The sequence below is a fragment of the Rhineura floridana genome, chromosome 3 (genome assembly GCF_030035675.1).
Source record: "Rhineura floridana isolate rRhiFlo1 chromosome 3, rRhiFlo1.hap2, whole genome shotgun sequence".
Taxonomy (NCBI): domain Eukaryota; kingdom Metazoa; phylum Chordata; class Lepidosauria; order Squamata; family Rhineuridae; genus Rhineura; species Rhineura floridana.
In genome coordinates this window covers 160,358,942-160,385,505 of record NC_084482.1, presented here as the reverse complement: position 1 = coordinate 160,385,505, position 26,564 = coordinate 160,358,942, and the positions used below count along the sequence as shown (strand labels likewise).

The following is a 26,564-nucleotide window of genomic DNA, read 5'->3' as shown; positions in this document are numbered from 1 at the left end:
TACAACTACCCCTGCAAAAAAATCATGCTAAAAACATGGGGAAAAAACAGTCTATTCAATTCAGCCAAGAGTGATTGCTCCCCCCTCTTGATATTATTAGCTGCCTTGACTAGCATTCTCTCCAGGGCACCATTATCCCCAATTCTCCCTCACCGTCAGCACTGTACTAGCTAAGATAAACAAACTGGTTTCATGTTTGTTGTTGTTACGTGCCTTCAAGTCGATTACGACTTATGGCGACCCTATGAATCAGCGACCTCCAAGAGCACCTGTCATGAACCACCCTGTTCAGATCTTGCAAGTTCAGGTCTGTGGCTTCCTTTATGGAATCAATCCATCTCTTGTTTGGCCTTCCTCTTTTTCTACTCCCTGCTGTTTTTCCCAGCATTGTCGTCTTTTCTAGTGAATCATGTCTTCTCATTATGTGTTACATGCAGTCAATATGACATTGGAGTGCTCACCAAAAGTACTTCCTCAAGAGCAGTCAACGTTTATTTAGTCAGTTAGCTGTTAAAAGCATTGATAAAATGCTTAATATTTTCAAAATCTCTAAGCAGTGTGCAATATAAAAACAATCAATAAACCAATAAAACAGCAGGAGGAAAACATATAAAAATAAATAAAATAGGAATTCAGGGAGATTTAAAAGCATAAAGCAGTCTTGTGGGTTAGGGAAAGCTTGGGCAAGAAGATAAGTCTTTACAAGCCTGAAGCATTGATGGTTGGCGCTTTACGAATTGCAAAGGCTTTTCATAGTACAGGGGCAACAGCAGAAAAAGACAATGTTTGGGGCAGATGGCTGATTTTTTTTTTAGATTTTAACTTTTTATTGACTCATAAAACAGAGTACAAATAGTACATATACAGGAAAGAATATAAAATAGCAATATTGTTTCATAAAATAACTCAAATAATAAAGCAAAAGTAACTTAAATGTGTGTGTCTGTGTGTGTGTGTGTGTATTCCCCTCCAAGTTCTTGGAGTTAAACTCTTATCAAAAATAAAATCAAAGTTAGGAAGTGGGCTTTAAGCAAATTTATAATGTGGCCTAACAATGAGAAATGGAACCCTTGCAGTGTGGTGCTATAGGATGTTATATTGTTAAAAATATAAATATTATTATTAGTTTTTATGCCTTATTCTTTCCCCAAAGCAAATTGCCAACGTTTTGAGGAAGTATGATGTAGTAATAACAGGGAACTTCAATTATCCTGATATCTGTTGGGAGACAAATTCTGCCAAACACGGCCCCTTCAAGAAATTCCTGACTTGTGTTGGAGGTAACTTACTCCAACAGAAAGTGGAGGAAGCAACCAGAGGATCAGCTATCCTTGACTTGATTCTAATCAACAGAGATGACTTGGTAGAGGAAGTGGCAGTTGAACTCTGGGGGAAAGTGACCACACTACACTAGAGTTCTTGATTGTAAAGGAAGCAAAAGCTGAGAATAGTTATACATGTACCCTGCACTTCAGAAAAGCTGATTTTGATAGCCTCAGAACAATGGTAAGTAAGGTTCCATGGCAAGCAACCCTAATGAGAAAAAGAGTCCAAGATGTGTCAGAGTTTCTAAAAAAGGAAATTTTAAAGGTACAATGGCAAACAATTTCATCAACAAAAAAAGGGGGAAGACAGCAGAAGCTAATGTACCTTCACAGAAAGCTTAGAGATAACCTGAAAACAAAAAAAAGGACACATACAGGAAGTGGAAGGAAGGCCAGACCACAAAGGAAGAGTACAAACAGGTAACACGGAATTGCAGGAATGGCATCAGGAAGGCTAAAGCTGAGAATGAGCTGAGGTTAGCGAGAGATGCCAAAGCAACAAAAAAGCTTTCTTCAGGTACATCCATAGTAAAAGACAGAGAAAAGAAATGGTGGTACAGGATGGCAAAATGATAACAGATGACAAAGAAAAGGCAGAAGTGCTCAATTCCTACTTTAGCTGTCTTCTTCCAAAAGAGGGTCTATGACTCTCCTGGGAAATGTGAAATTGAAGGGGCAGGATTGCAGCTTGAGACTGCATCCTAGAGTATTGAAGGAACTGGCTGAAGAACTCTTGGAACTCCTGTCTATTATCTTTGCGAAATCATGGAGGATGGTGAAGTGCTGGATGACTGGAGGAGGGATAATGTTGTCCCTATCTTCAAAAAGGGCAAGAAGGAGGAACCGGGGAACTACAGACCAGTCAGCCAGACATCAATCCCTAGGAAAATCTGGAGCAGATTATAAAGCGTTCAGTCTGTAAGCACCTTGAAAATTATACAGTGATTACTAGAACATGAATTTATCAAGAACAAATCCTGCCAGACTAATCGTATCTCATTTTTTGATCGGGTAACCTCCACAATAGACTGTGGGAATGATGTGGACATAATATCTCGACTTCAGCCAAGCTTTTGACAAAGTGCCCCATGATATTCTGATTAGCAAGCTAGCTAAAAGTGAGCTGGATGGAACAACTATCAGGTGGATCCACAGTTGGCTACAGAATAGTACTTAAAGAGTGCTTATCAATGGTTCCTTCTCAAACTGGGCAGAAGTTAACAAGCAGGGAACCTCAGGGGTCGTTCTTGGGCCCAGTGCTTTTCAACATTTTTATTAATCCCTTGGATGAGGAGGTGCAGAGAATGCTTATCAAATTTGCAGAATATACAAAATTGGGAAGGATAGCTAATACCTTGGAAGACAGAAACAAATTCAAAGGGATCTTGATAGGCTGGAGCAGAATGAAATTTAACAGGGATAAGTGCAACGTTCTACACCAAGAAAAAGTTTCCAAGTTTATTTAAAAATGCAGGGCCAAAGGCCAACGGCAGAAGTAAAATAAGTACAAAGTAAATACATCAAAACAATAAAACCACATAAATTCATTTACAAAGGAACTATTTCCTAGGACATACAGAGATAAAATTAGCTCGGACTTTCCGAGCTGCTAGCACAAACAAAGATACTTTTTGAGTCACCTCCGGAATAGAGTCTGATATTAATAAAATTATTTTGCCGACTTCTGGAATCGGCCCAAAATCATCTATGCACCCCTTAAGGAACCTAATTCTGGGAAGCTGATAAATTGGACAATGGAGCAGTATATGTGGTAGATCCTCCTCCGTTTGAGATCCACAGACACATTTTCTCAAATCCTTTTGGATCCCTGCAATCCGTCCCTCTCTATCAGCATTAGGCAAAGAGAAGAATCGTATTGCTGTAAATGCATGGCTAAGGCTGGTAGGTAAAGGCTGCGCCAAATGTGCGGCACAGTAATGGGCAGTCTTAAACCTCCCGTACCACGGGGCCACCCTAGAGTTAGTTAAAGTTAAATTATCTAAATATTCACAATATTGGAAGACAGCCTCGCGTAATTTTTGTTTAGTTGATAGGGAGATGAAATCCTGAGTAGTAAAGTGGTATCTTTGTAATAGTTTGTCTAGTTTGCTGTCCCATAGATTGCCAGCAAATGGGTGGTCAAGACAAAGTTTTAATATTCCCTTGCCCTGGCATACATTGACTGCTCTCCTGAACTTGAGTAGGGTTAGGTGGATATGGGCACCCAACGGGGGGAGACCGGTCTCAGCCCGTAACATGGCCGCCGAAGTTCCCGGGGGGAGGGACAGTAGACACCTAAGGAAATTGTTTTGAATTGACTCTAAGGACCTAATGATTTCATTGTCCCAACCCCAAACAGATACACCATACAGAACCTGAGGTATCACTTTGGCTTGGTAAATTTTTAGGGCTGGAAGGATCAAATTACCGCCAGCCGAATGATAAAATTTCAAAATTGCTCCCACCATTTTTTCCGCTGTTTGTTTTGTAATTTGTAAATGCCTTTTCCAAGAGAGTGTGTCAGAAAAACATACCCCCAGGCTTCAGGACTGGGCATGGAACTGAAACAGCCTTGGTCGCTCTGGTGGATGATATGAGGGCGTTGGATAGGAGAGAATATACCTTCCTCGTCCTCCTGGATCTCTCAGCAGCTTTCGATACCGTTGACCACGGTATCCTCTTGGATCGCCTGGGGGGATTAGGAGTGGGGGGCACTGTTTTACAGTGGTTCCATTCCTAACTCTCAGGTAGGCACCAACGAGTAGCTTTGGGAGATGAGGTTTCAGACCCTTGGCCCCTTAATTGCGGAGTGCCACAGGGTTCTATCCTCTCTCCCATGCTGTTCAACATCTATGTGAAACCGCTGGGGGCTATCATCAGGAGTTTTGGGCTGAAGTGTCACCAATATGCGGATGACACTCAGCTCTATCTCTCATTTAAGTCCTCACCAGAGTTGGCTGTGAATATCATGTCCAAGTGCCTGGAGTCCGTAAGTGGTTGGATGGGAGAGAACAGACTGAAGCTGAATCCCGATAAGACTGAGGTGTTACTTGTGGGAGACAGAGGAAGGTTGGGTATTACAGACCTGATACTTAATGGGGTGAGATTATTCCTGAAGGACCAGGTCCGCAGCCTCGGGGTCATTCTTGACTCCCAGCTGTCCATGGAGGCTCAGGTTTCGGTGGTGAGATGGGCAGCTTGGTATCAATTACATCTGATACAGAGGCTGCAACCCTACCTCCCTGTTCATCTGCTCCCACAGGTGATACATGCCCTGGTCTCCTCTCGCTTAGACTACTGTAATGCGCTCTACGTGGGGTTACCCTTGAAAACGGTCCGGAAATTACAGCTGGTACAAGCACAGCCGTCGCCGTGATCACATCACTCCAGTATTAATAGATCTTCACTGGCTACCAGTTGTTTACCGGGCCCGATTCAAGGTGTTGGTGTTGACCTTTAAAACCCTATACGGTTTCGGCCCAGTTTATCTGAAGGAGCGCCTCCAGAATCACCAATTATGCCGCCTGACAAGATCAGCCTTTCAAGACCTTCTCTCGGTCCCACCGGCTAAAACAGCTAGGCTGGTGCGGACCAGAGAGAGGGCATTTTCAGTTGCAGCCCCCACCCTCTGGAATTCCCTTCCATATGATCTCCGACATGCTCCCTCCCTGATAGGTTTTCGTCGAGCCTTAAAAACCTGGCTATTCAGGCAGGCCTATGGGATTGAGGAGGATTAATTTTATGATGTTTTAATTGGAAATTGGTTTTAAATTGTTTAGGACTATGGATTGTTTTTGTATATTGTATATTATGTATAGCTTTTTGCTATTGTAAGTCGCCTAGAGTGTCCACTAACCTGGACAGATAGGCGACCAATAAATAAAATTTTATTTTTTATTTTTTACTTATACTCATGGCATTGTTCCAGCTGATGGCCAGCCAGTGACCATCGGTGCCCTTTAAACCTTTTGCCAAAAACTAAAACTTTCATTTTCCCATAGTTAATGTGTAGCCCTTCGTTCGTACAAAGGGTCTGTAGTGTTCTCAACAGCTTTCTTAGGCCAATGGGCACTAATGAGAGCAGAGCTTGGAAAAGTTACTTTTTTTGAACTACAACTCCCATGAGCCCCAGCCATCATGGCCACTGTATTGGGCTGATGGGAGTTGTAGTTCAAAAAAGTAACTTTTCCAAGCTCTGAATGAGAGAAGGGCCATATTATCAGCATAAAACAACGTAGAGATTTTCTTAGGCCCAATAGAAGGCGAAAAGTATTGTGAGCCAGAGTTCAGGGATGATGTTATTTAGGAATAGGTTAAAGAGCAGGGGGGCTAAAAGACATCCTTGTTTAACGCCCCTCTCAACCGGTATCGGGTTAGTCATGTTTCCATTTTGGCTCACTCTTACCATGGCATTGGTATTAGTATGAAGGGCCCTTATGAGATGTAACAAACAACGGTCAATGTTCAGATTATATAATTTAGACCAAAGGGCATTCCTATCCACAGAGTCGAAGGCCGTAGCCAAATCGACAAATGCAACATAGAGATGCCTTGTAGGGCCAGTCATATTATGTTTAGCCAAAAAGTAAAGAGTCAAGAGTCAAGCAATGGTCAATTGGAGAGGAGCCTTTTCTGAAACCCACCTGTTCAGGGTATATAACCTGATCTTTGTCCACCCATTGTTCCAACTTTTGAAGAAGAAATTTACTATAAAGTTTGGAAGCCACATCTAGTAAACTAATTGGGCGGTAGTTAGAGGGTTCAGAAGGATCTTTTTTTTATAGATTGGAACAATGATATTACGTTTCCACCCTTCCAGTAGGATGCCGGTGTTGTTAATTCTGGTAAATACACGAGCCAGAAGGGGCGCCCACCAATCTGGAAATTGCTTGAAAATTTCAGGGGGAAGAAAATCTTCACCCAGGGATTTACCGTTTTTCAAAGAATCAATAAGGGCTCAAATTTCTCCAACAGTAACTGGGGGCCACGGAGGAACATTTAAGATGTCTAATTCCAGTAGGTTACATTGAGATGCTATTGTTGAAGAGTAAAGCCTATAAAAATGGGCATGCCAGGCTGAGGTCGGAATTCGCTCCACGTTTAGTGATTTAAACGAGCCCATCCCTGAATTGACCAAGTTCCAAAATTGGCGCTCTTGCTTTCCAGACACCGCATTAGCTAGTCGCTGCCAGCAAAAGTCTACAAAATTGCCTTTTTTTAATCTTAAAAGGTTTCTATATGAGGCCTTCAATAATTTAAAGAGTTTGTTAAGTTGTGCAGATGGATACTTAAAAGTCAGAAGTAAAAAAGATTTAAGCTTTCTTTTTTCCACTCTACATTCTTGGTCAAACCAAGAGTGTGGAGGATGTCTTTTAGAAGACCCATGGCTCTTTTGGGTCACACTCGGTCTAAGTAAAGAAAGAATAAGTTGAAAAGCCTGAATGGGGTCCAGTGTTTCGTCTATAACTCCCTGGCGGATTGATTGATATGAATCACTCCCCAGTTGAGCTGCTAGATGATCTCTTAGCTTCCCTGACCAATAAATCCTTCTCTCTGTCACTGATTGTCCGGGATGTAATGTAGTGGGGATAGTACTTTTAGTAACTTTTAAGCTTACATGAAGAGGAAAATGATCACTCTCTATCCTACATACGACATAAAAATCAATAATGTCCAAGAGTAATGATTGTGACACTAAAATATAGTCGATTGTACTTGAACCTAAGAACGACCTGTACGTGAAAGAGCCACAAGAGGAGTCCAACCTGGATCCATTCAGGACTTCAAGCAAATGTGTTGAAGCTAATTCTATCAGAAGGGGGCCTCCTTTATTAGTCTTCTGGTCTTGAAAAATCCTATATTGATTCTCTTTCTGATACGAAGGTTCCCAATTAGAGGATTCTGTATTACTTAACCAGAGATTACCTATTCTGGCATTAAAATCCCCACTAAGTATAAATCTGTCATTCGGATACTGCATCTCAAGTTGGATAAGGGTTTTTTCCAACTTTTCCCAGACATTTATACCTACAGAAATTAAGCCATAGGGAGGAGGGAAATAAACATTTATACAGATAAGAGCCGCGGCCCATACACCTCTAATCCTGAGCGCCAAAATAAATTGGGGAAGGGAAGTTGGAAGATAATGGACTGATGAAAAACAGGAGTTTGAAACAAATGTGGTGAGACCCCCACTAGGGCGGCCCCTAGTTGAGTGCTTTACCGCTAAGGTAGAGAAGGAGTAATAACCTGAAAGGGTTAGATTATCCGGAGAGGTAGCCCAAGTTTCCTGTAAGCATATAATCTGAGGGTTACTTATATACTCTAAAAAGTCAGCATCATGTCGCTTGTTACACCATCCATTTACATTCCAAGATAATAAGGAAAGGTGTCACATATCGCTAATCTCGTTAAAAGTAGCTGACGGAGCAATACATCCATTTAAAGGGCGTCATTGCAAAGGTGACTGTCTACAGTGTTCTGCTAGAGTTGGGAGTTTGATAGTCATGAGGGGGGTTTTCTGCAAGGGACTTGGACGATGGGTCACTCTGGGTTCAAAAGGGCAAACTCGGATCCCCAGCTCCGCCGCGTCTAGGTAGCGCATTCTTGTCCAGGATCCAGGTGAGTCTATCGTCGCAAATTTGGCAAGTTCATAACTGGGCGAATTTTCCAACGCTTTTCCTTCTTGAGGGGGGTGCGGGAGGTTCGTCGAAAGAGAACTCCTTCCTTTCACCAAATGACAAACACTCTGAATTACAGGACTCTTATCAAAACCAAAGTGAGAACCAAGAGGTTCATCTACCACAGGGGCTTGGACTTTGTTTGAGATTTTTATGATCGGTTCTAATATAAGGGCCTGTACTGTTCTTTCTGCAGGTTGTTGGGCTGGATTCCTACTCATGAGAATACACAGTTGGGCTTTCAACCGTTCCAGTCTAACTAAGATCTCTTTTTGATTCAACCCCGATAGTGTACTGAAGGTGTCGATAAGTAGTAATTCTTCAGCGGTAAAATAGTTACTTTTATCCTGTATTGGTGAAACAAGATCGTGAGTAGAGGTTACATTGGGGGACAAATCCAGGTCAGGAAAAAAGAAACCAAATGCAGAGTTATAAGATGGGGGATACTTGGCTCAGCAATGCTACATGAGAGAATAATCTTGGAATTGTAGTTGATCACAAGCTGAATATGAGCTAATAGTGTGATGTGGCTGTAAAACAGGCAAATGCTATTTTAGGCTGCATTAACAGAAGTATAGTTTCCAAATTGTGTGAAGTATTTGCTCCCCTCTATTTGGCACTGGTTAGGCCTCTTCTTGAGTACGGCATCAAGTTCTGGACACCGCAGTTTAAGAAGGATGCAGACAAACTGGAACGGGTTCAGAGGAGGGCAACGAGGATGATCAGGGGACTGGAAACAAAGCCCTATGAGGAGAGACTGAAAGAACTGGGCATGTTTAGCCTGGAGAAGAGAAGACTGAGGGGAGATATGATAGCACTGTTCACGTACTTGAAAGGTTGTCACACAAAGGAGGGCCAGGATCTCTTCTCGATCATCCCAGAGTACAGGAAGCCAGATTTCAACTGAACATCAGGAAAAACCTTGTAACTGTTAAAGCAGTATGACAACAGAACCAATTACCTAGGGAAGTGGTGGGTTCTCCAACACTGGAGGCCTTCAAGAGGCAGCTGGACAGCCATCTGTCGGGCATGCTTTAATTTGGATTCCTGCATTGAGCAGGAGGTTGAACCCGATGGCCTTATAGGCCCCTTCCAACTCTACAGTTCTAACCCCTGCAACTCAAGTTTTGTCAACAGCTGCCTTATACCAGCCAGAGATATTCGTATGATGAGGTCAGCTGGTAAAACATGTAATTCTATTGAATTTTGAGAGGCCTGCACCACCAAGGATTTCCACTATTCATTCATCAGTTTAAATTAAAAGACCAAGCAAGATATACATCTGTACCATATATGGTGTAGGTCAGATCTATTATTTATAAGATCTAAAAGCACCAAAGGAACTCAGTAACATCCAGCTACCAAAAATCCAAAGTACCCACTGAAGAAGACCTTTACAGGTTGAAACACGTTTAGGAAAGATCTAGTACAAGACTTGAATGGTTTTAATAATATAATATGATGGAATTATATGATGGTTTTTAATAATGTTTTATGATTGCTAGCTATTATATATTAAAATTACATTTAAGAACATAAGAACATAAGAAGAGCCTGCTGGATCAGGCCAGTGGCCCATCTAGTCCAGCATCCTGTTCTCACAGTGGCCAACCAGGTGCCTGGGGGAAGCCCGCAAGCAGGACCCGAGTGCAAGAACACTCTCCCCTCCTGAGGCTTCCGGCAACTGGTTTTCAGAAGCATGCTGCCTCTGACTAGGGTGGCACAGCACAGCCATCACGGCTAGTAGCCATTGATAGCCCTGTCCTCCATGAATTTGTCTAATCTTCTTTTAAAGTCGTCCAAGCTGGTGGCCATTACTGCATCTTGTGGGAGCAAATTCCATAGTTTAACTATGTGCTGAGTAAAGAAGTACTTCCTTTTGTCTGTCCTGAATCTTCCAACATTCAGCTTCTTTGAATGTCCACGAGTTCTAGTATTATGAGAGAGGGAGAAGAACTTTTCTCTATCCACTTTCTCAATGCCATGCATCATTTTATACACTTCTATCATGTCTCCTCTGACCCGCCTTTTCTCTAAACTAAAAAGCCCCAAATGCTGCAACCTTTCCTCGTAAGGGAGTCGCTCCATCCCCTTGACAATTCTGGTTGCCCTCTTCTGAACCTTTTCCAGCTCTATAATATCCTTTTTGAGATGAGGCGACCAGAACTGTACACAGTATTCCAAATGCGGCCGCACCATAGATTTATACAACGGCATTGTGATATCGGCTGTTTTATTTTCAATACCTTTCCTAATTATCGCTAGCATGGAATTTGCCTTTTTCACAGCTGCCACACACTGGGTCGACATTTTCATCGTGCTGTCCACTACAACCCCGAGGTCTCTCTCCTGGTCGGTCACCGCCAGTTCAGACCCCATGAGCGTATATGTGAAATTAAGATTTTTTGCTCCAATAGGCATAATTTTACACTTGTTTATATTGAATTGCATTTGCCATTTTTCCGCCCATTCACTCAGTTTGGAGAGGTCTTTTTGGAGCTCTTCGCAATCCCTTTTTGTTTTAACAACCCTGAACAATTTAGTGTCGTCAGCAAACTTGGCCACTTCACTGCTCACTCCTAATTCTAGGTCATTAATGAACAAGTTGAAAAGTACAGGTCCCAATACCGATCCTTGAGGGACTCCACTTTCTACAGCCCTCCATTGGGAGAACTGTCCGTTTATTCCTACTCTCTGCTTTCTGCTTCTTAACCAATTCCTTATCCACAAGAGGACCTCTCCTCTTATTCCATGACTGCTAAGCTTCCTCAGAAGCCTTTGGTGAGGTACCTTGTCAAACGCTTTTTGAAAGTCTAAGTACACTATGTCCACTGGATCACCTCTATCTATATGCTTGTTGACACTCTCAAAGAATTCTAATAGGTTACTGAGACAGGACTTTCCCTTGCAGAAGCCATGCTTCTTTAATACTTAGAAGTTCTAATAGATACATTACCAAGCCCATTTGAGTTTTTCAGAGTTTCGCCAAGAGGGCCACTTGCCACACCTGGACATACCACATATCTAGATTAAGACAATGTAGGTCCTTCCATGTTTTTGCTGCCCTTGCCACAGTGAGAAAGTGACAAATTAAACCTGTATCCTTACGGTTATTATTCTGGTGGGTACACATGTTAAGAAAAGCGAGCTGTGGCTTTACATCCACGACCTGCTTTGCTGTAATTTGTATTTCCCAAAAACTGATTCCCAGAAATCCTTTACCTGGAGGCACAACCACCACATGTGTCAATAAATGCCTTAACCACCACAACCCTGCCAACATAGGTTTGCAAAGTCTTTTTTTTTTTAGATAACTTTAGTGGCATCATGTACCACCAATGAATTAATGTTAAATTTTGGCCACTGGCAGATATTGACTTAAGTGGTGGCTTGTCTCATTTTGATTTTATTCAATCTCACATTCAAAATGTTTTTACCACTGGGCTTTTAGCATTGCAGTAGTGCCTATGCTGATGCCAACTAATATTTTATATAGAATAGAAACTTGCCCTTTATTACTAGAGTGTTCCATTGTCAAACTAGCTTCCCACTACATCAGATTCCTAACATTGTACTTTTGGTGCCATCTTTATGAGATTTGCCTGCACATTAACCAAGCACTGGTGTGTTTTGCACTTGTGTTGTTATTTCTTGTGGTGATAGTGGCCTATTATCTTCATAAAAGTCCTTTAATCTGTACAAGTTTTTGCTGTTCAAACCTTTCATATCATAAGTCCTGGCTGTACTTACAGGGATCAGGGAGCTAATGTTCCCTTCCTCTTCCTCCAAATTTGAAACATTCGTTTGGTGAACCTATTCTCTATTTGCTGTAACTGTGAAAATTTAAAATGAAACGGGGGAGAGCAGAAAGTGGTATACCCACTACAATCGCATTCTCCATCTAGACCCATTGCATGTTTTTGTCTTCCATTATTAGGTAGGCCAAATGCCACACTTGGTGTGCTTCATAGTATAAAGTAAAAGTAGGTATTCCCCGCCCCCTATCCTTTCCTAATTTTTAAAGTAACTTTTTAACTAATCTTGGTCTTTTAGTCTCAGAAATAACCCTTTCCAGTTTACTTTGCCAGTTTTTCAATTGATTTTCAGGGATACAAATTGGAAGTGTTTGAAAGAAATATGCTATCTTGGGCAGGATCATCATTTTAACTATTGCTATTCTATCCATTAGCATCAGCACCAGTTTTCCCCCCCTCTATTAACATCCGCATTGCATGCTGCCCACACTGGCCTGTAATTGGGTAGATATAGTTTATTCAATTTTTTAGGGATATTAACTCCCAGGTATTTTAATTTCCAATGGCAAATAAGTATTTGTAGCAGCTGAACATCTGGGGTGACGCTTATTCCCATGAACTCAGATCTATTAATATTAATACTCAATCCTGCCACCTGTCTGAAACCCTCAAATACCTGTAAAAGGATGGGAACAGCCTACAATGGGTTCTCAATTGTCAAAATCATATAATCTACATGAAGTCTCAATAAACACCTTGTGTCTCTTACTTTGATCCCTTCAATTAATGAGTTGCCTCTCAGAAATCTTGCTAAGTGCTCAGGTGCTAAATTGAACAACAATGAGGAAAGAGGGCATCCTTCTTTTGTTCCCTGAGCCAGATATATTGTTTCACAATTTCTACCATTTATTCGAATTTGTGCACTTGGTAAATGTGGTCAATTATTATTTCAAATTCGGGGCCAAATTGCATTGTTTTGGTGACTTCTTTTAAAAACGTTCCTTCCACACAATCCAATGCTTTATATATGTCTAATGCTATTCATGCCAGTGGTCTATGTTTAGTATTAGAATGCTTAATCATATTAAGTAGCTTGCAAATTGGATCGGTTATCTGTTGTTGGGGAACAAACCCTGCCTATTCTGTTGTTGTTGTTGTTATGTGCCTTCAAGTCGATTATGACTTATGGCAACCCTATGAATCAGTGACCTCCAAGATACTTCACAAACATTGGCTCTAATCCTATTTTAAACACATTTTCTGGGAATCAAAAAACCAAAAAACAGCAATTTAGAATAAGTGTGGTCAAAATCTAAATATATGCATACAAATGGTTTTAGAACTCAATCTTCATGATAAATCTTTATTCCAAAATATTTTAAGACTTTCATTTTTATCAATCCTAAAGTTCTTCTTCTTGTTCTTGTTCTTCTTGTTCTTCTTCATTTTGGATTTCTTAAGTTCAAGCCTTGTTGGTAAAAGAACTGCATTGTAACAAGCAAACAATGCAAGGTACCACTCCCCATTTCTAGTGTGATGTTGGGCCAATAAAGAACTAAAGGAGTGGGGCGAGGTTTCTACAGGAATTGAAGTTTTTAATAGTGGCTTCCAGGTTCTAAACGAAAAACTTGGTGGATATTAGGTTCAGTTGATTTCAAGTTTCTTGTGACTTGGCAGCCTAGGATTTTTTTTATTAAATCTTATAGGGATCTGATCAATAAGGCCACTTTCTGGCAAAAGGTAAACACTTAACATTCACATTAGTAGGGCAGTTTGTCTAAGCAAAAACGAGCAAAATGAAGCCACTTCTCTTGGTCCCCCTTTGCCCTTTTGTTGTTGTTGTTATGTGCCTTCAAGTCGATTACGACTTATGGCGACCCTATGAATCAGCGACCTCCAACAGCATCTGTCATGAACCACCCTGCTCAGATCTTGTAAGTTCAGGTCTGCGGCTTCCTTTATGGAATCAATCCATCTCTTGTTTGGCCTTCCTCTTTTTCTACCCCCTTCTGTTTTTCCCAGCATTATTGTCTTTTCTAGTGAATCATGTCTTCTCATGATGTGTCCAAAGTATGATAACCTCAGTTTCATCATTTTAGCTTCTAGTGACAGTTCTGGTTTAATTTGTTCTAACACTCAATTATTTGTCTTTTTTGCAGTCCATAGTATGAGCAAAGCTCTCCTCCAACACCACATTTGAAATGAGTTGATTTTTCTCTTATCCGCTTTTTTCACTGTCCAACTTTCACATCCATACATAGAGATCGGGAATACCATGGTCTGAATGATCCTGACTCTGGTGTTCAGTGATACATCTTTGCACTGGAGGACCTTTTCTAGTTCTCTCATAGCTGCCCTCCCCAGCCCTAGACTTCTTCTGATTTCTTGACTATTGTCTCCACTTTGGTTAATGACTGTGCCGAGGTATTGATAATCCTTGACAAGTTCAATGTCCTCATTGTCAACTGTAAAGTTACATAAATCTTCTGTTGTCATTACTTCAGTCATTCTGACATTCAGTTGTAGTCCTGCTTTTGTGCTTTCCTCTTGAACTTTCATCAGTATTTGTTTCAAATCATTATTGGTTTCTGCTCGTAGTATGGTATCATCTGCGTATCTTAAATTATTGATATTTCTCCCTCCAATTTTCACACCTCCTTCATCTTGGTCCAATCCCGCTTTCCATATGATATGTTCTGCGTGCAGATTAAACAAATAGGGTTATAAAATACACCCCTGTCTCACACCCTTTCCAATGTGGAACCAATTGGTTTCTCCATATTCTATCCTTACAGTAGCCTCTTGTCCAGAGTATAGGTTGTGCATCAGGACAATCAGATGCTGTGGCACCCCCATTTCTTTTAAAGCATTCCATAGTTTTCCATGATCTACACAGTCAAACGCGTTGTTGTAATCTATAAAGCACAGGGTGATTTTCTTCTGAAATTCCTGGGTCCATTCCATTATCCAGTGTATGTTTGTGATATGATCTCTGGTACCTCTTCCCTTTCTAAATCCAGCTTGGACATCTGGCATTTCTCGCTCCAAATATGGTAAGAGCCTTTGTTGTACAATCTTGAGCATTACTTTACTTGCATGGGATATTAAGGTAATACTTCCATAATAACTGCATTCCCTGGGATCCCCTTTCTTTGGAATTGGGATATATATTGAACACTTCCAGTCTGTGGGCCATTGTTTAGTTTTCAATATTTCTTGACAGATTTTTGTCAAAATTTGGACAGATTCAGTCTCAGTAGCTTGTAGCAACTCTATTGGTATGTCATCTGTTCCTGGTGATTTGTTTCTTCCAAGTATTTTAAGAGCAGCTTTTACCTCGCATTCTTAAATTTCTGGTTCTTCATCATATGGTTCCTCCATGAATGAATCTGTCATCCTTGTATCTCTTTTATCGAGTTCTTCAGTGTATTGCTTCCATCTTCCTTTTATTTCATCTGGGTCAGTCAGTGTGTCTCCCTGTTGATTATTCAACATCCCTGCTCGTGGTTTAAATTTCCCTTTCATTTCTCTAATCTTTTGGAATAGGGCTCTTGTTCTTCCCTTTTTGTTGCCCTCTTCTATTTCTACACAATAACTATTGTAATAGTTCTCTTTGTCCCTACTAGTTGCTGTATTGTTGCATTTAGGGTTCTGACCGTGTTTCTGTCTGATTTTGCTTTTCCTTCTCTCTTTAACCATTTTAAGAGTTTCTTTAGTCATCCATTGAGGTCTTTCTTTTTAACTAGAGGTATTGTCCTTTTGCATTCTTCCCTGATAATCTCTCTGACTTCACTCCATAGTTCTTCTGGTTCTCTGTCAACTAAGTTTAAATCCTCAAATCTGTTCCTTATTTGATCTTTATATTCTTCTGGGATGTTATTTAAATTGTATTTTGGCATTATGATTGCTTTGTTGTTCCTATATTTGATTCCTCTATTGACCATCTGCTGATGTCCATGTTTACAGTCGTCTTTTCGGTTGTTCAAAAAATGTGTTTGCAAGAAACAAATCATTAGCTTCACAGAATTCAATTAAGTCTTTCTCCTGCTTCATTTCTGTCTCCTAAGCCCCATTTCCCCACATTTCCTAGTTCTTCTATGTTCCCTACTTTTGCATTCCAGTCCCCCATGATTATCATGACATCTTGTTTTGGTGTGTGATCAATTTCTCCCTGTACTTCTGCGTAAAATCTCTCCAACTCTTCTTCTTCTGCGTTTTCTGTTGGAGCGTACTTAGATGATGGTTATGTTGATAGGTTTCCCATTTAATCTCACTGATATCACTCACTCAGACCTTGCGTTGTATCTCCTAATTGCTTTTGCTACATCACTTCTCACTATTAAAGCAACCCCGTTTCTTCTTGATTTCTCATTTCCTGCATAAAATATTTTGTAGTTGCCTAACTGAAAATTCCCGTCCCATTCCTGTCCATTTTAATTCACTCACGCCAGGTATTATAATGTTGATGCGTTCCATTTCTTGCTTGACAACTTCTAACTTTCCCTGGTTCATGCTTCTCACATTCCATGTTCCTATTGTGTGCGTCGTACAACTCCGGACTCTCCTTTAGCATCTGTGCGCATCAGCCTCTGGGCTTCCTTTCGGCTTTGACCCAGCTGCATCATTAGTCACAGCGCTACTCGTACTTGTTCTTTGTCCTTCCCCAGTAGCTCGGTGAGTGCCTTCTGACCTGGGGGTCTCATTTTCCTGCATGCTCATGTTCCTCTCATGTTGCATTTTGGATACTCTGTTCATAGGGTTTTCGTGGTAAGAGGTATTCAGAGGTGGTTTACCATTGCCTTCCTCTGAGTTTGGATGCATCTTAGTCTGGTGTCTCAGCTTTGACCATTCCGCCTTGGGTGCCCTTGCTAGGAGTCTAGCCTCTTGGTCTAGACTCCTGACATCATTGCTCTCAGCTTCTTCTTATTATTATTATTAAATTTTATTTATACCCCGCCTTTCAGCCAAAGGCCCTCAATGCAGCTTACAAAGAAAAATAAACACAAGTATAAAAATACAATATAAAAATACAATAAAAATAAATAAAAGCAATACAATTTACAAAAATTAAATTAAATAGCAAATAACATTATAATAACAAATAAAATTAAATAACAAATAACATTAACTTATCGGCACCGCCAAGAAAGAGGAGGTGGTGTTAGCAGGGGCGGCAGCTCCCAAGAGGCAGAAGGGCAACAGGTATTTGTTACAGCAAAGTTGTGCAAGAAGAGTTTATCCTTTCCTAAGGTGATCAGATGCTTCCATTTCAAAGGAAAACATCTTGGCCTCTCAGCTAGCATACAGTACAAATCAAACTGTTTCTTAATACCTCTGCTTGCTTTTCCCGTTCTGACATGTGCTAAAGTTCCAATATGCACTTGAATTTCTCCTGCAAAATGGTGACAGTCGGCACATACCCACGGTGGTGGAGGTTATTATGGTGATGCAGCTCTTTTGGACCCTGCCCATGGTGCTTCTTCTTGGGCACTGGTGGTATTTCTGTCCCCAACGGCAATGCAAAGCCTCTGCTTTAGTGTGTGAAAAACAAAGCGTTAACTGTTAGGAAAGGCAAGAAGCAAGTTGTCTCACTCAGTGGTCTGACAGATCCTTCCTGTGACATCATTCCCCTTCCTGCATCCATCCAGCGGGGAAGGTTTCTGAATGATACAGCTCCTCATCTCCAGGCTTCAACACTCTCAAGCCCCCTGGGTGAATATAATTTCCTATATGCAATTTCAACCTGTTCACCAAGATTAGGGTAAAAAGCTTATAATCCTGGTTCAATAACAAGACTCTATAGCTTTCCACTTCTGCTGGGTCTCAAAGTTTTGAGAGGACCACTATCCAGGATTGACTTCAGGTTTTGGGTAGGGGGACGCCATCTTGTATGTCATTAAACAGCCTGTGCAGTAATGGGACCAGAGTTTCTCTGTAATGTTTATAGAAGGTGCCTGTGAATCCATCAGACCCTGGAGATTTGTTTGCTTCCAAACTTTTAATTGCATCTGTAATTTCTCCCTCTGTACTTGATTGGTTTAAAAATTCTGCACTTCCCGCTTTGGGAGTTTTACTGCTATCAAATATAGTCATATCTGAGAATTGCTGAGGTTGGAAGAAGAATACAATGAGGTGTAATACTTAAACTCTATACTAATTTGGGGAGTTGGGCTCAATGTGTTAGCATATTTGAGTACATCAAAGAGTATCTTGGCACTTTCCTTCCTTCCCCCCCCAATCTATTTATTAATAGCTTTAAGCCCTTCTCTCCAAACTCATAATACTTTTGCTTTAGAATTAGATACATCAGCCCACCCATGGTTTTAATCTATTTCTATGAGGTCTAGCTCCCTTCTCTTTTGTTCTGTCTCAAGACAGACTCACTTAGAGCCTATTGCTTTATATATTTGGAGCAACTGTGTAATTTCTTGTGCCTTCTGGTTGGTCAAATGTGTTGTAGTTTTCTTTATCCTGCTGTATTCTTTAAGAGAAATGCCCCGGATCACTGCTTTATTGTGCCTCCCACAATAATGTACTTGAAACCCCTTCTGTTGAGTTTTCCTTAACATACTTTGTTAGCATTTCTTGGATTTTGTCTTTTGCAATTTGGCTACAGACCAATAATGAATTGAAGCAACATACTGGAGTGGATTCTATGCAATCTGACATCTGAAAGCTTGACCACACTGGGGCAAGATCTGTTTTTATATTTCCTTTGTCTGAGGAGGATGCTGTCCTCGTGACCTCAGGTGTTGATAGAATTTAATCTATCCTAGACTGCTTATGTCTGGGGGAATTGTAAATAAAGCTGAAATCATTTGGATGCATGTCTCCCCAGAGGTCTTTCGATCCTAATTTTTTAAGTAGAGCATAAAAGTTCAGACTATACACTTGGTTTTCTACTCTAGATGCTCCTAGGCCGTATTTCTTTCATTTATATGTAAACCTTCCATAGCTACCCCCTGAATGTTCCAATTTAAGTCCCCACCAATGATCAATTCCCCTTTTGTGAAAGCACAACACGGATACATTAAGTTTTTAAAGGAGAGTTGCTTTGTGTTGGGTGCATATACTGCCCCCAAAAGAGACTGTTTGCCATTCAACAATCTTTTTAGCATCCCAGCTCCAGGCTCTCTTGGATGAGACCAATTATCTGGATCCATTTCAATCGGGTTTCAGGCCCGGTTTTGGCACTGAGACGGCCTTGGTCGCCCTGTACGATGACATTTGTCGGGAGAAAGACAGAGGGAGTGTAACCCTGTTGATTCTCCTTGATCTCTCAGCGGCTTTTGATACCATCGACCATGGTATCCTTCTGGAGAGGCTTGCGGATTTGGGAGTTGGAGGTACTGCTTGGTAGTGGTTCCGCTCCTATCTTGCAGGTCGTCTCCAGAAAGTAGTGCTTGGGGAGCACTACTCGAGGCCCTGGGCGCTCCAATATGGAATTCCGCAGGGATCAGTTCTGTCCCCCATGCTCTTCAACATCTATATGAAGCCGCTGGGTGCCGTCATCCGGAGTTTTGGAGTGTGTTTTCATCAATACGCTGATGATACGCAGTTCTACTTCTCCTTTTCATCTTCCTCAGGTGAGGCCGTCAAGGTGCTAAACCGATGCTTGGCCGCGATAATGGACTGGATGAGAGCGAACAAATTGAAGCTCAATCCAGATAAGACTGAGATGCTGTTAGTAAATGGATCCCCTGATCAGATGATGGATGTTCGACCTGTTCTGGATGAGGTTACACTCCCCCTGAAGGAGCAGGTGCGCAGCTTGGGAGTCCTTCTGGACCCGTCCTTGTCACTTGAGGCACAGGTAGCCTCGGTGGCATGGAGTGCTTTTTACCAACTTAGGCTGGTGGCCCAGCTATACCGATATCTGGACAGGGAACATCTTACTTCAGTTGTTCATGCTCTGGTAACCTCGAAATTGGACTACTGCAATGCACTATACATGGGGCTGCCCTTGAAGATGGTTCGTAAACTGCAGCTCGTGCAGAATGCAGCGGCCAGATTAATAACTGGGACCAAGCAGTCGGAACATATAACACCGATTCTGGCCCGCCTGCACTGGCTGCCCATATGTTTCCGGGCCCGATTCAAAGTGCTGGTTTTAACCTATAAAGCCTTACACGGCACGGGCCCGCAATACTTGATGAAACGTCTCTCCCGATATGAACCTACCCGTGCACTACGCTCAACATCGAAGGCCCTCCTCCGGGTGCCTTCTCAGAGAGATGCCTGGAAGGCGACTACAAGAAAGAGGGCCTTCTCGGTGGTGGCCCCCGAACTATGGAACACCCTTCCTGACGAGGTTCGCCTGGCGCCTACGTTACTATCTTTCCAGCGCCAGGTGAAAACCTTCCTCTTTGCCCAGGCATTTTAATATTTTAATATTTCATATTTTAGTTTTATGTATTCAATGTTTTTAACAGACAGTTATATCTTTTGTAATCTGATGACCACTTGATTTTAAATTGTATGTGCAGTGTTTTTATTTTTATGTACACCGCCCAGAGAGCTTTGCTATGGGCGGTATAAAAGTTGAACTAATAAATAATAAATAAATAAATAATATCTGCCCCACCTGTCCTTCAGAGTCTTTGTTTTTTTTATAATCTAATCTCCTTTGCAGCACCAGCACCACTCCTCTGACCTCAGAAGCCCAGATGCCACCAGCTGTCCCCAGACAATGGATTTTTAAGCAATGTCAAGCCTCGAGTTACTTTATGAATCTCCGGTAGGCAAACCACTGTAGGCTTCATGCCTCTTAAATAATCAATAGCCCATTTTCATTTCACTGCATCTCCCATTCCCCTCATGTTGAAAGTCACTATCTTCAAGTCCCCATTCCAGAAGAAGAAGAACATGTTGAAAAAGAACACATAGAGCAGACGACCACTTGCATTTCAGTCTGGCGTGCTGGCCCACCCTCCAGGCAGTCCCGTGAACTCCTGGGAATAAAAATGTGAACATAAAAAGAAATATAACCAACATTATTATGGTTAGTTTCAACTGTAACCAACAACAGTGAGGGATATACTATGCCACACTGTAGCATCTGTTAAATACAGTAGTTAGGCTTTATACCAGAGAGCTCTGTAGCAGAAAACAAACCAAGCAGATCAGAACCTAGACCTGTGATGTAATGTGATGTAAGTTAAACTGTCCAAGACAGTCACATCCCTTCATCGCCTACAACTATATGACCTTTCTGTTGAGTTACAGGGGGGAATCTATCACTCCCAAAAATCTGTGTAAATATTCATTTCAACTGCAAGAAAAGGGGATATGGCAAATCCACATGTCTTTCAACACTAGGTGTCCTGAGATGCCTCTTTCTTCTATAGAGGAATTACGCAAAACAACATTTGAAAATTTGAAGTTAACCCATAGTCTGTCACTTTCCTTTTATTGTCATGGAGCACAAGGCTCAGCCTGGGGTTGGAGGGGGAGGAAAGCTTCTTTTTGCTTTTTCTGGATTTGCTTCTGTGAGTTGTGGACTGTTTCCCACCCTCCTTTGGAGGATCTGTTCTCATCTTTGCATTTCTCCTCAAAGGGGTCTTCTAAATTGTGTGCTCCTTCAGGTAGTTCCACTTCTTGCACTGACAGCCCCATCATTTCCGTAACAATGCAAGCAGAGAATGTGAAGTTGCCCATTTACAATCAATTTGAAGGGGAAGCCCCAACTATATTTGACCCCCAGCCTCTTGGAGTTTGAGTGTAAAAGGGCAAAGTTCTCTGCCATTCTCACCGTTTCTGGGGCTAAGTCCAGCAAAACCATGATTGGTTGTTCTTTATGTTATACTTCTCAATGTACATAGCTTCTGTCATATTTCTTCTTTCCAATGTCTCTCAGGAGGGAATTGTTTTGATGTTGCTGCTAATGTACAGTGAGCTGTTTCAAAGTCATGTGCATAGAGCTCCAAGTCAGGCAGAAGGGTTTTGAATCGTGTTATACGAACCCCCTGAGATCATCCTCTTCCTTTTCTTGGATCCCCTGGATGCACCAGTTGGTATGTCCCCTATTTTCAATGTTCTTCAACTCCTTTGATTTTCTCATTTCCCCTTAATCATTTCAGAATGCGACATTCCCAGTTCTGATGCATTAGAGGCTATTATCTGTAATACCATTTAGCTTTGTTCGCATCTTTGCCATTTTAGTCTCAAATGGGAGCATAAGCTCCTTCCATGTTTCCTTTATTATTTGCTTCAAAAATTGCTGTTGCCCCTTAAATTCTGCCAACAACACGGTACCTTCAATTTGCAGCACATGCTGCATTTGTTGTTGCTCGTTAGCTGTTGAGGCAGGAGCCACATTGGTTCCCATCTCCACCATTGTGCTGTTAGGGACCTTTCCTCCCTGACTCTCCCTGGGCTTTAAAAAAGTCTGTGAGATCCCCATCTTTGTTTCCAGCATAATCTCCCTGCATTTCCCTACTTAGGGCTACTAGTTTTAGGGGGTCTCTCGCTGCATGAAGGTGCCTGAGGCAGCTTTTCCAGAAATTCACAGAGGAGCTCCAAGTTCAGACAGCCATTTTCCCACTCCACAGCTATGCCCCTCCCCCCATGGGTGGTTCAGCTGAAAGATACTATTATAACAGATCTTCCCTGATCTTGTGAAATCATTTTCAGTTGATGAGGTCTAAGGATGTGGACAAGGTGCTTGCAGCAGTTTGATCCACAACATGCTCCATATCAGACTGGTCGGTCAGCAGTCAGAAAGTTCAGTTTCTATGGCACCTGCTGAAAAGTTTTGTGGTAAAACTTTCCACAAAGTTTAAGAATTTATACAATTTAATGTCTTCACATATGTTTATGGAGAAGCTAATAAAGTTTGTACTGTTGTTCTTAGCTTAATACATAATGTCTTAACTTTGAAAAAACTAAGAGGCATTTGCCAGAAAAGGGCATAGGACTAACATTTGCTTGTATGATTGTTTGAAATTCTGGACAACTGATGTGCTCTAAGTAATCTGGAACAATGGAGTGGGGGGAAGAAGAGGGAGGCAGCCGAGGGCTTCCTCAAACATGGAACTAGATTTGCCTACTCTTTTCTTTCTTATGAAATCCCATTTCACCTCCAGATGTTTTCACCTGAATCTCTTTGGTCCACATCTTTCTTCTATCAAAACAAAACTTAAAATGAGGCATCAACTATCAGCACAAAATTACTTAATAGGAAAATTATTTTCTCTACAGAAATCACTAACATGCCTTACTATGCCTCTGTGAACTCCATTATACCCATTATCAAGCAGCGAATGCAAGCTTTTAATATCTGAGCCATTTTTCATCTATTCCATGGCTATTATTATAACAACAGAGAATCAAATAGCCAGGAACTATTTTGCAAGACAACCATTTGCCAGCACAACAGAGCTTTGCTTCCTTGGGATTCTAAATTTTTTTTTGCAAGTGAAGAGTAAGCTACTGTTATCACCCAAATAACTAGTGATAAATGTTCTGACAAGAATGACCACACAGAAAATCAGGGAGTTCTTATCAATGAGACTATAACTACAGTTAACTTAGATGCTTTCAATTCCATCCTACACTTCCGCCTCTATTTTTTTTATTATAGTTCTGCATTTTTGGGTTTTACAGTATGTCAGATTTAAGTAATTTTCTAAGGAATACTGATTTTCTAACTATGCCAGTTGCAGGTTTATGTGACCAAGATGTTACATAAAGACATACCTGTGCAACAAAAAACCTTAGCATCAAAATACAAACCCCTAGCTTCAAAACATGAAAATACAAATTCCCAAGAGCTTGTTTCCACAGTGGTCTCTAAAAGAGTTTCTTTCCTTTTCTTAATTGCCTTTGTTTTCAAAGTCGTGATGTTTCGGGATTTACACATAATACTCCAGCTCTAAATAACTGTACCCAGTAAAGCTATAAAGACCCAAAATGCACTTTTAATGTCAGCTGCTAATGAGATGGCTCTGTTGCTTGTTTGCTGATTAAAGCAGCTGACAGCCCTCTCAAATACATCCCTGCATTTGGATTTTTGTCACTGCGTTTTCTGACCCCACAAAACATCCATCCATCTGTAATGCATCCCTATGAGAGACAAGGCAAGCAGATTTCACACTGCAAAACATCTGCTACTAAAATGCCCTATGAACATGCTCAATGCTGTCAACAACTCCATGCTTTTACTTAATGAGACCACTTCTGCCTAACTAGACAATGGACAAAAAATCATGTTTCTCTTAGATATACACAAACAGATTTCTAAAAATTAATTTTTAAAAAATGGATTTGGAGGTTGGATCCAAGGGGACCATCCACATACAAAAGGCATCTTTGGCCCTTGCAAATAAAATACCTGACACTACAATTTTGCATGAGAAAGGCAAAAGTAATCCAGAGACTGTGTTCTGCTTGCACTAAAGCTTGTGTAACAGAAAAAGAAGGAAGAGAGAATCTTTAAGATGCACTAAACTATAATGTATTATCTCACCATGGCTGAATAAATTATAATTTGGTACACAAAAGAGGTTGTGCAACCTTTTCTGTATTCAGAAGCATGAGAATAGCTATACAATTGACATGTAATAGCACCACACCTACTCTTGCCAATTTATTTGTGAAGTGCTACTACCACTGCTTTTCTTCAGGTCATTATTATTTAGATACAACACCTGGTGTGTGTGTTTTAATGAATGGGTGGAATTCGACTGCTGACCTTGCACTCGCAGAAGGGTCTGCAATGCAGCACAGGCACCTGCTAACAGAAAGGAGAGAAGGAGCTTTTTGCTGAATCCCCCTTCCCTCTGTAGCCTGCCACACCACTTTCCATCCTGTTCTAAAGGGTCCTCCAACTTTTTGGAGCTGATTTTGGTGAGGCTGGGGGCTGTAGGCAAGAGGGGGAGGTGAGCACAAATCACCTTCCCTCTTCTTCTGCTAGCAGACACCTCTGCTGGATCACAAGTCCTTCTATAGCACAAGAGCACCAATTGAATTCCACCCTGGGTTTTTTTTATTCCCTTTAATTTTAAAATAAACAACAAAAAATCTCCAAAATGTCACAGTCATACTTAAGTGCCATTTTTTAAAAAAATAAATAATGAACTGATATGCCACAGCTTTGGATTAGAGGTCCCACATGCTATTTATTAATACGGAGCTGTAAACTCTCATACTAGAACAGCATATTACTTGAATGTGAAATTTACTAATATTATGTTACAGACCAGTTAAAACATTACAATTATTATATCTAAGTAGAGTTTGGTTTTGAAAATGCCAAACATGGCAAGTGTTTTACCCCCATCCCCATGTATATATCACTGTCAAGATGATTATTTCTGCCATAGGTCAATTTAACTAAAGGGAAATACAGCCCACTCAACACACTTTGGGATTAAAAGCAACTTTAAAGATAGGACAGCAATTCATTTGGGATATGTAAAAACCGGATTAAACAGCTGTTCTGACTTCACTTGACTAATGCCCCAGAACTCTCTAATCCTATTTTTAAAGTTTACACCCGAGGGAGACTTTTTCTTTCAAATGGCCAGTTAAAATAAGTTGCAGTAATTGCTATGAAGTTAGAGATTTCATATCTCTTTTCCCTCAAACATCTTTGTAACACAGATTGTTCATTAAGCAAAAGTATTTTGCTACCGGGCCAAGTTCAAGGTTCTAGTTTTGGTGTACAAAGCCCTATACAGCTTGGGACCAGGATACCTGAAAGACCGTCTTACCCCTTATATACCCAGTCGATCACTACGCTCTGCTGGTGAGGGCCTCCTGCAGATACCATCTTATCAGGAGGTTCATTCTGCACAATATAGGAAACAAACCTTTAGTGTGGCAGCACCTACCCTGTGGAATTCCCTCCCCTTAAATATTAGGCAGGCGCCATCTCTGCTATATTTTCAGCGCCTTCTGAAGACTTTATTCTCTAACGACAAGCCTTTTAAGTTGAGACCTATATCAGACTGCATCTGTGTTAGAATTACTTTTTAATACTTTTTTTTAATAATATGTTTTTAACCCCTTTTTAAAAGATGTTTCTAAGGCTTTTTAAAAAAATGTTTTTAACTATTTGTTTTAATGTATTTTAAGGTCTGTTTTTATGATGTTTTAAAGTGTTTTTAGCGTTTCTGTTTGCCACCCTGGGCTCCTGCTAGGAGGAAGGGCAGGTGTCCAGAGCACAGTCTTGTCCTGTTTTATTGGATGAGTTTCAGTTGGTACAGCTCGAGGATGTGGACAAGGTGCTTGGACAGGTGCGGGCGACCACTTCTGCTCTGGATCCTTGCCCCTCATGGCTAATAAAAGCTAGCAGGAATGGAACAGCCGGCTGGGCCAAGGAGGTAATTAATGCCTCTTTACGAGAGGGAGTGGTCCCACCCTGCCTGAAACAGGCGGTGGTGAGACCGCTCCTAAAAAAAATCCTCCTTGGACCCTGAAAATCTTGACAACTATAGACCGGTAGCAAATGTCCCATTCCTGGGCAAGGTTCTAGAGCGTGTGGTCGCTCGCCAACTCCAGGCTCTCTTGGATGAAACTGATTATCTAGACCCATTTCAATCGGGCTTTCGGCCGGGGTTTGGTACAGAAACGGCCTTGGTCGCCCTGTATGATGACCTCTGTCGGGAGAAAGACAGAGGGAGTGTAACTCTGTTGGTTCTCCTTGATCTCTCAGCGGCGTTTGATACCATCGACCATGGTATCCTTCTGGAGCGACTTACGGATTTAGGAGTGGGAGGCACTGCTTGGCGGTGGCTCTGCTCCTATCTCGGGAATCGTCTCCAGAAGGTGATGCTGGGGGAACATTACTCGAGTCCCTGGGT

At 41.3% G+C, this 26,564-nt stretch overlaps 1 protein-coding gene across 3 annotated transcripts in view; it reads right to left on the bottom strand.

The window, feature by feature from the left end:
* The window catches only part of RAD18 (RAD18 E3 ubiquitin protein ligase), a 230,678-nt gene that overhangs the window by 79,696 nt on the left and 124,418 nt on the right, over positions 1-26,564 (bottom strand). The window contains exon 12 of one of the 3 annotated variants that reach the window (XM_061618524.1): positions 20,294-20,711. The exons of the other annotated variants lie outside the window; for them this stretch is intronic. Within the exon in view, the coding sequence (XP_061474508.1) occupies positions 20,597-20,711 (115 nt within the window). The 3' untranslated portion in view covers positions 20,294-20,596. Of the gene's footprint in view, positions 1-20,293; positions 20,712-26,564 lie in introns of those variants that run through there. 3 annotated transcript variants of the gene reach the window in all.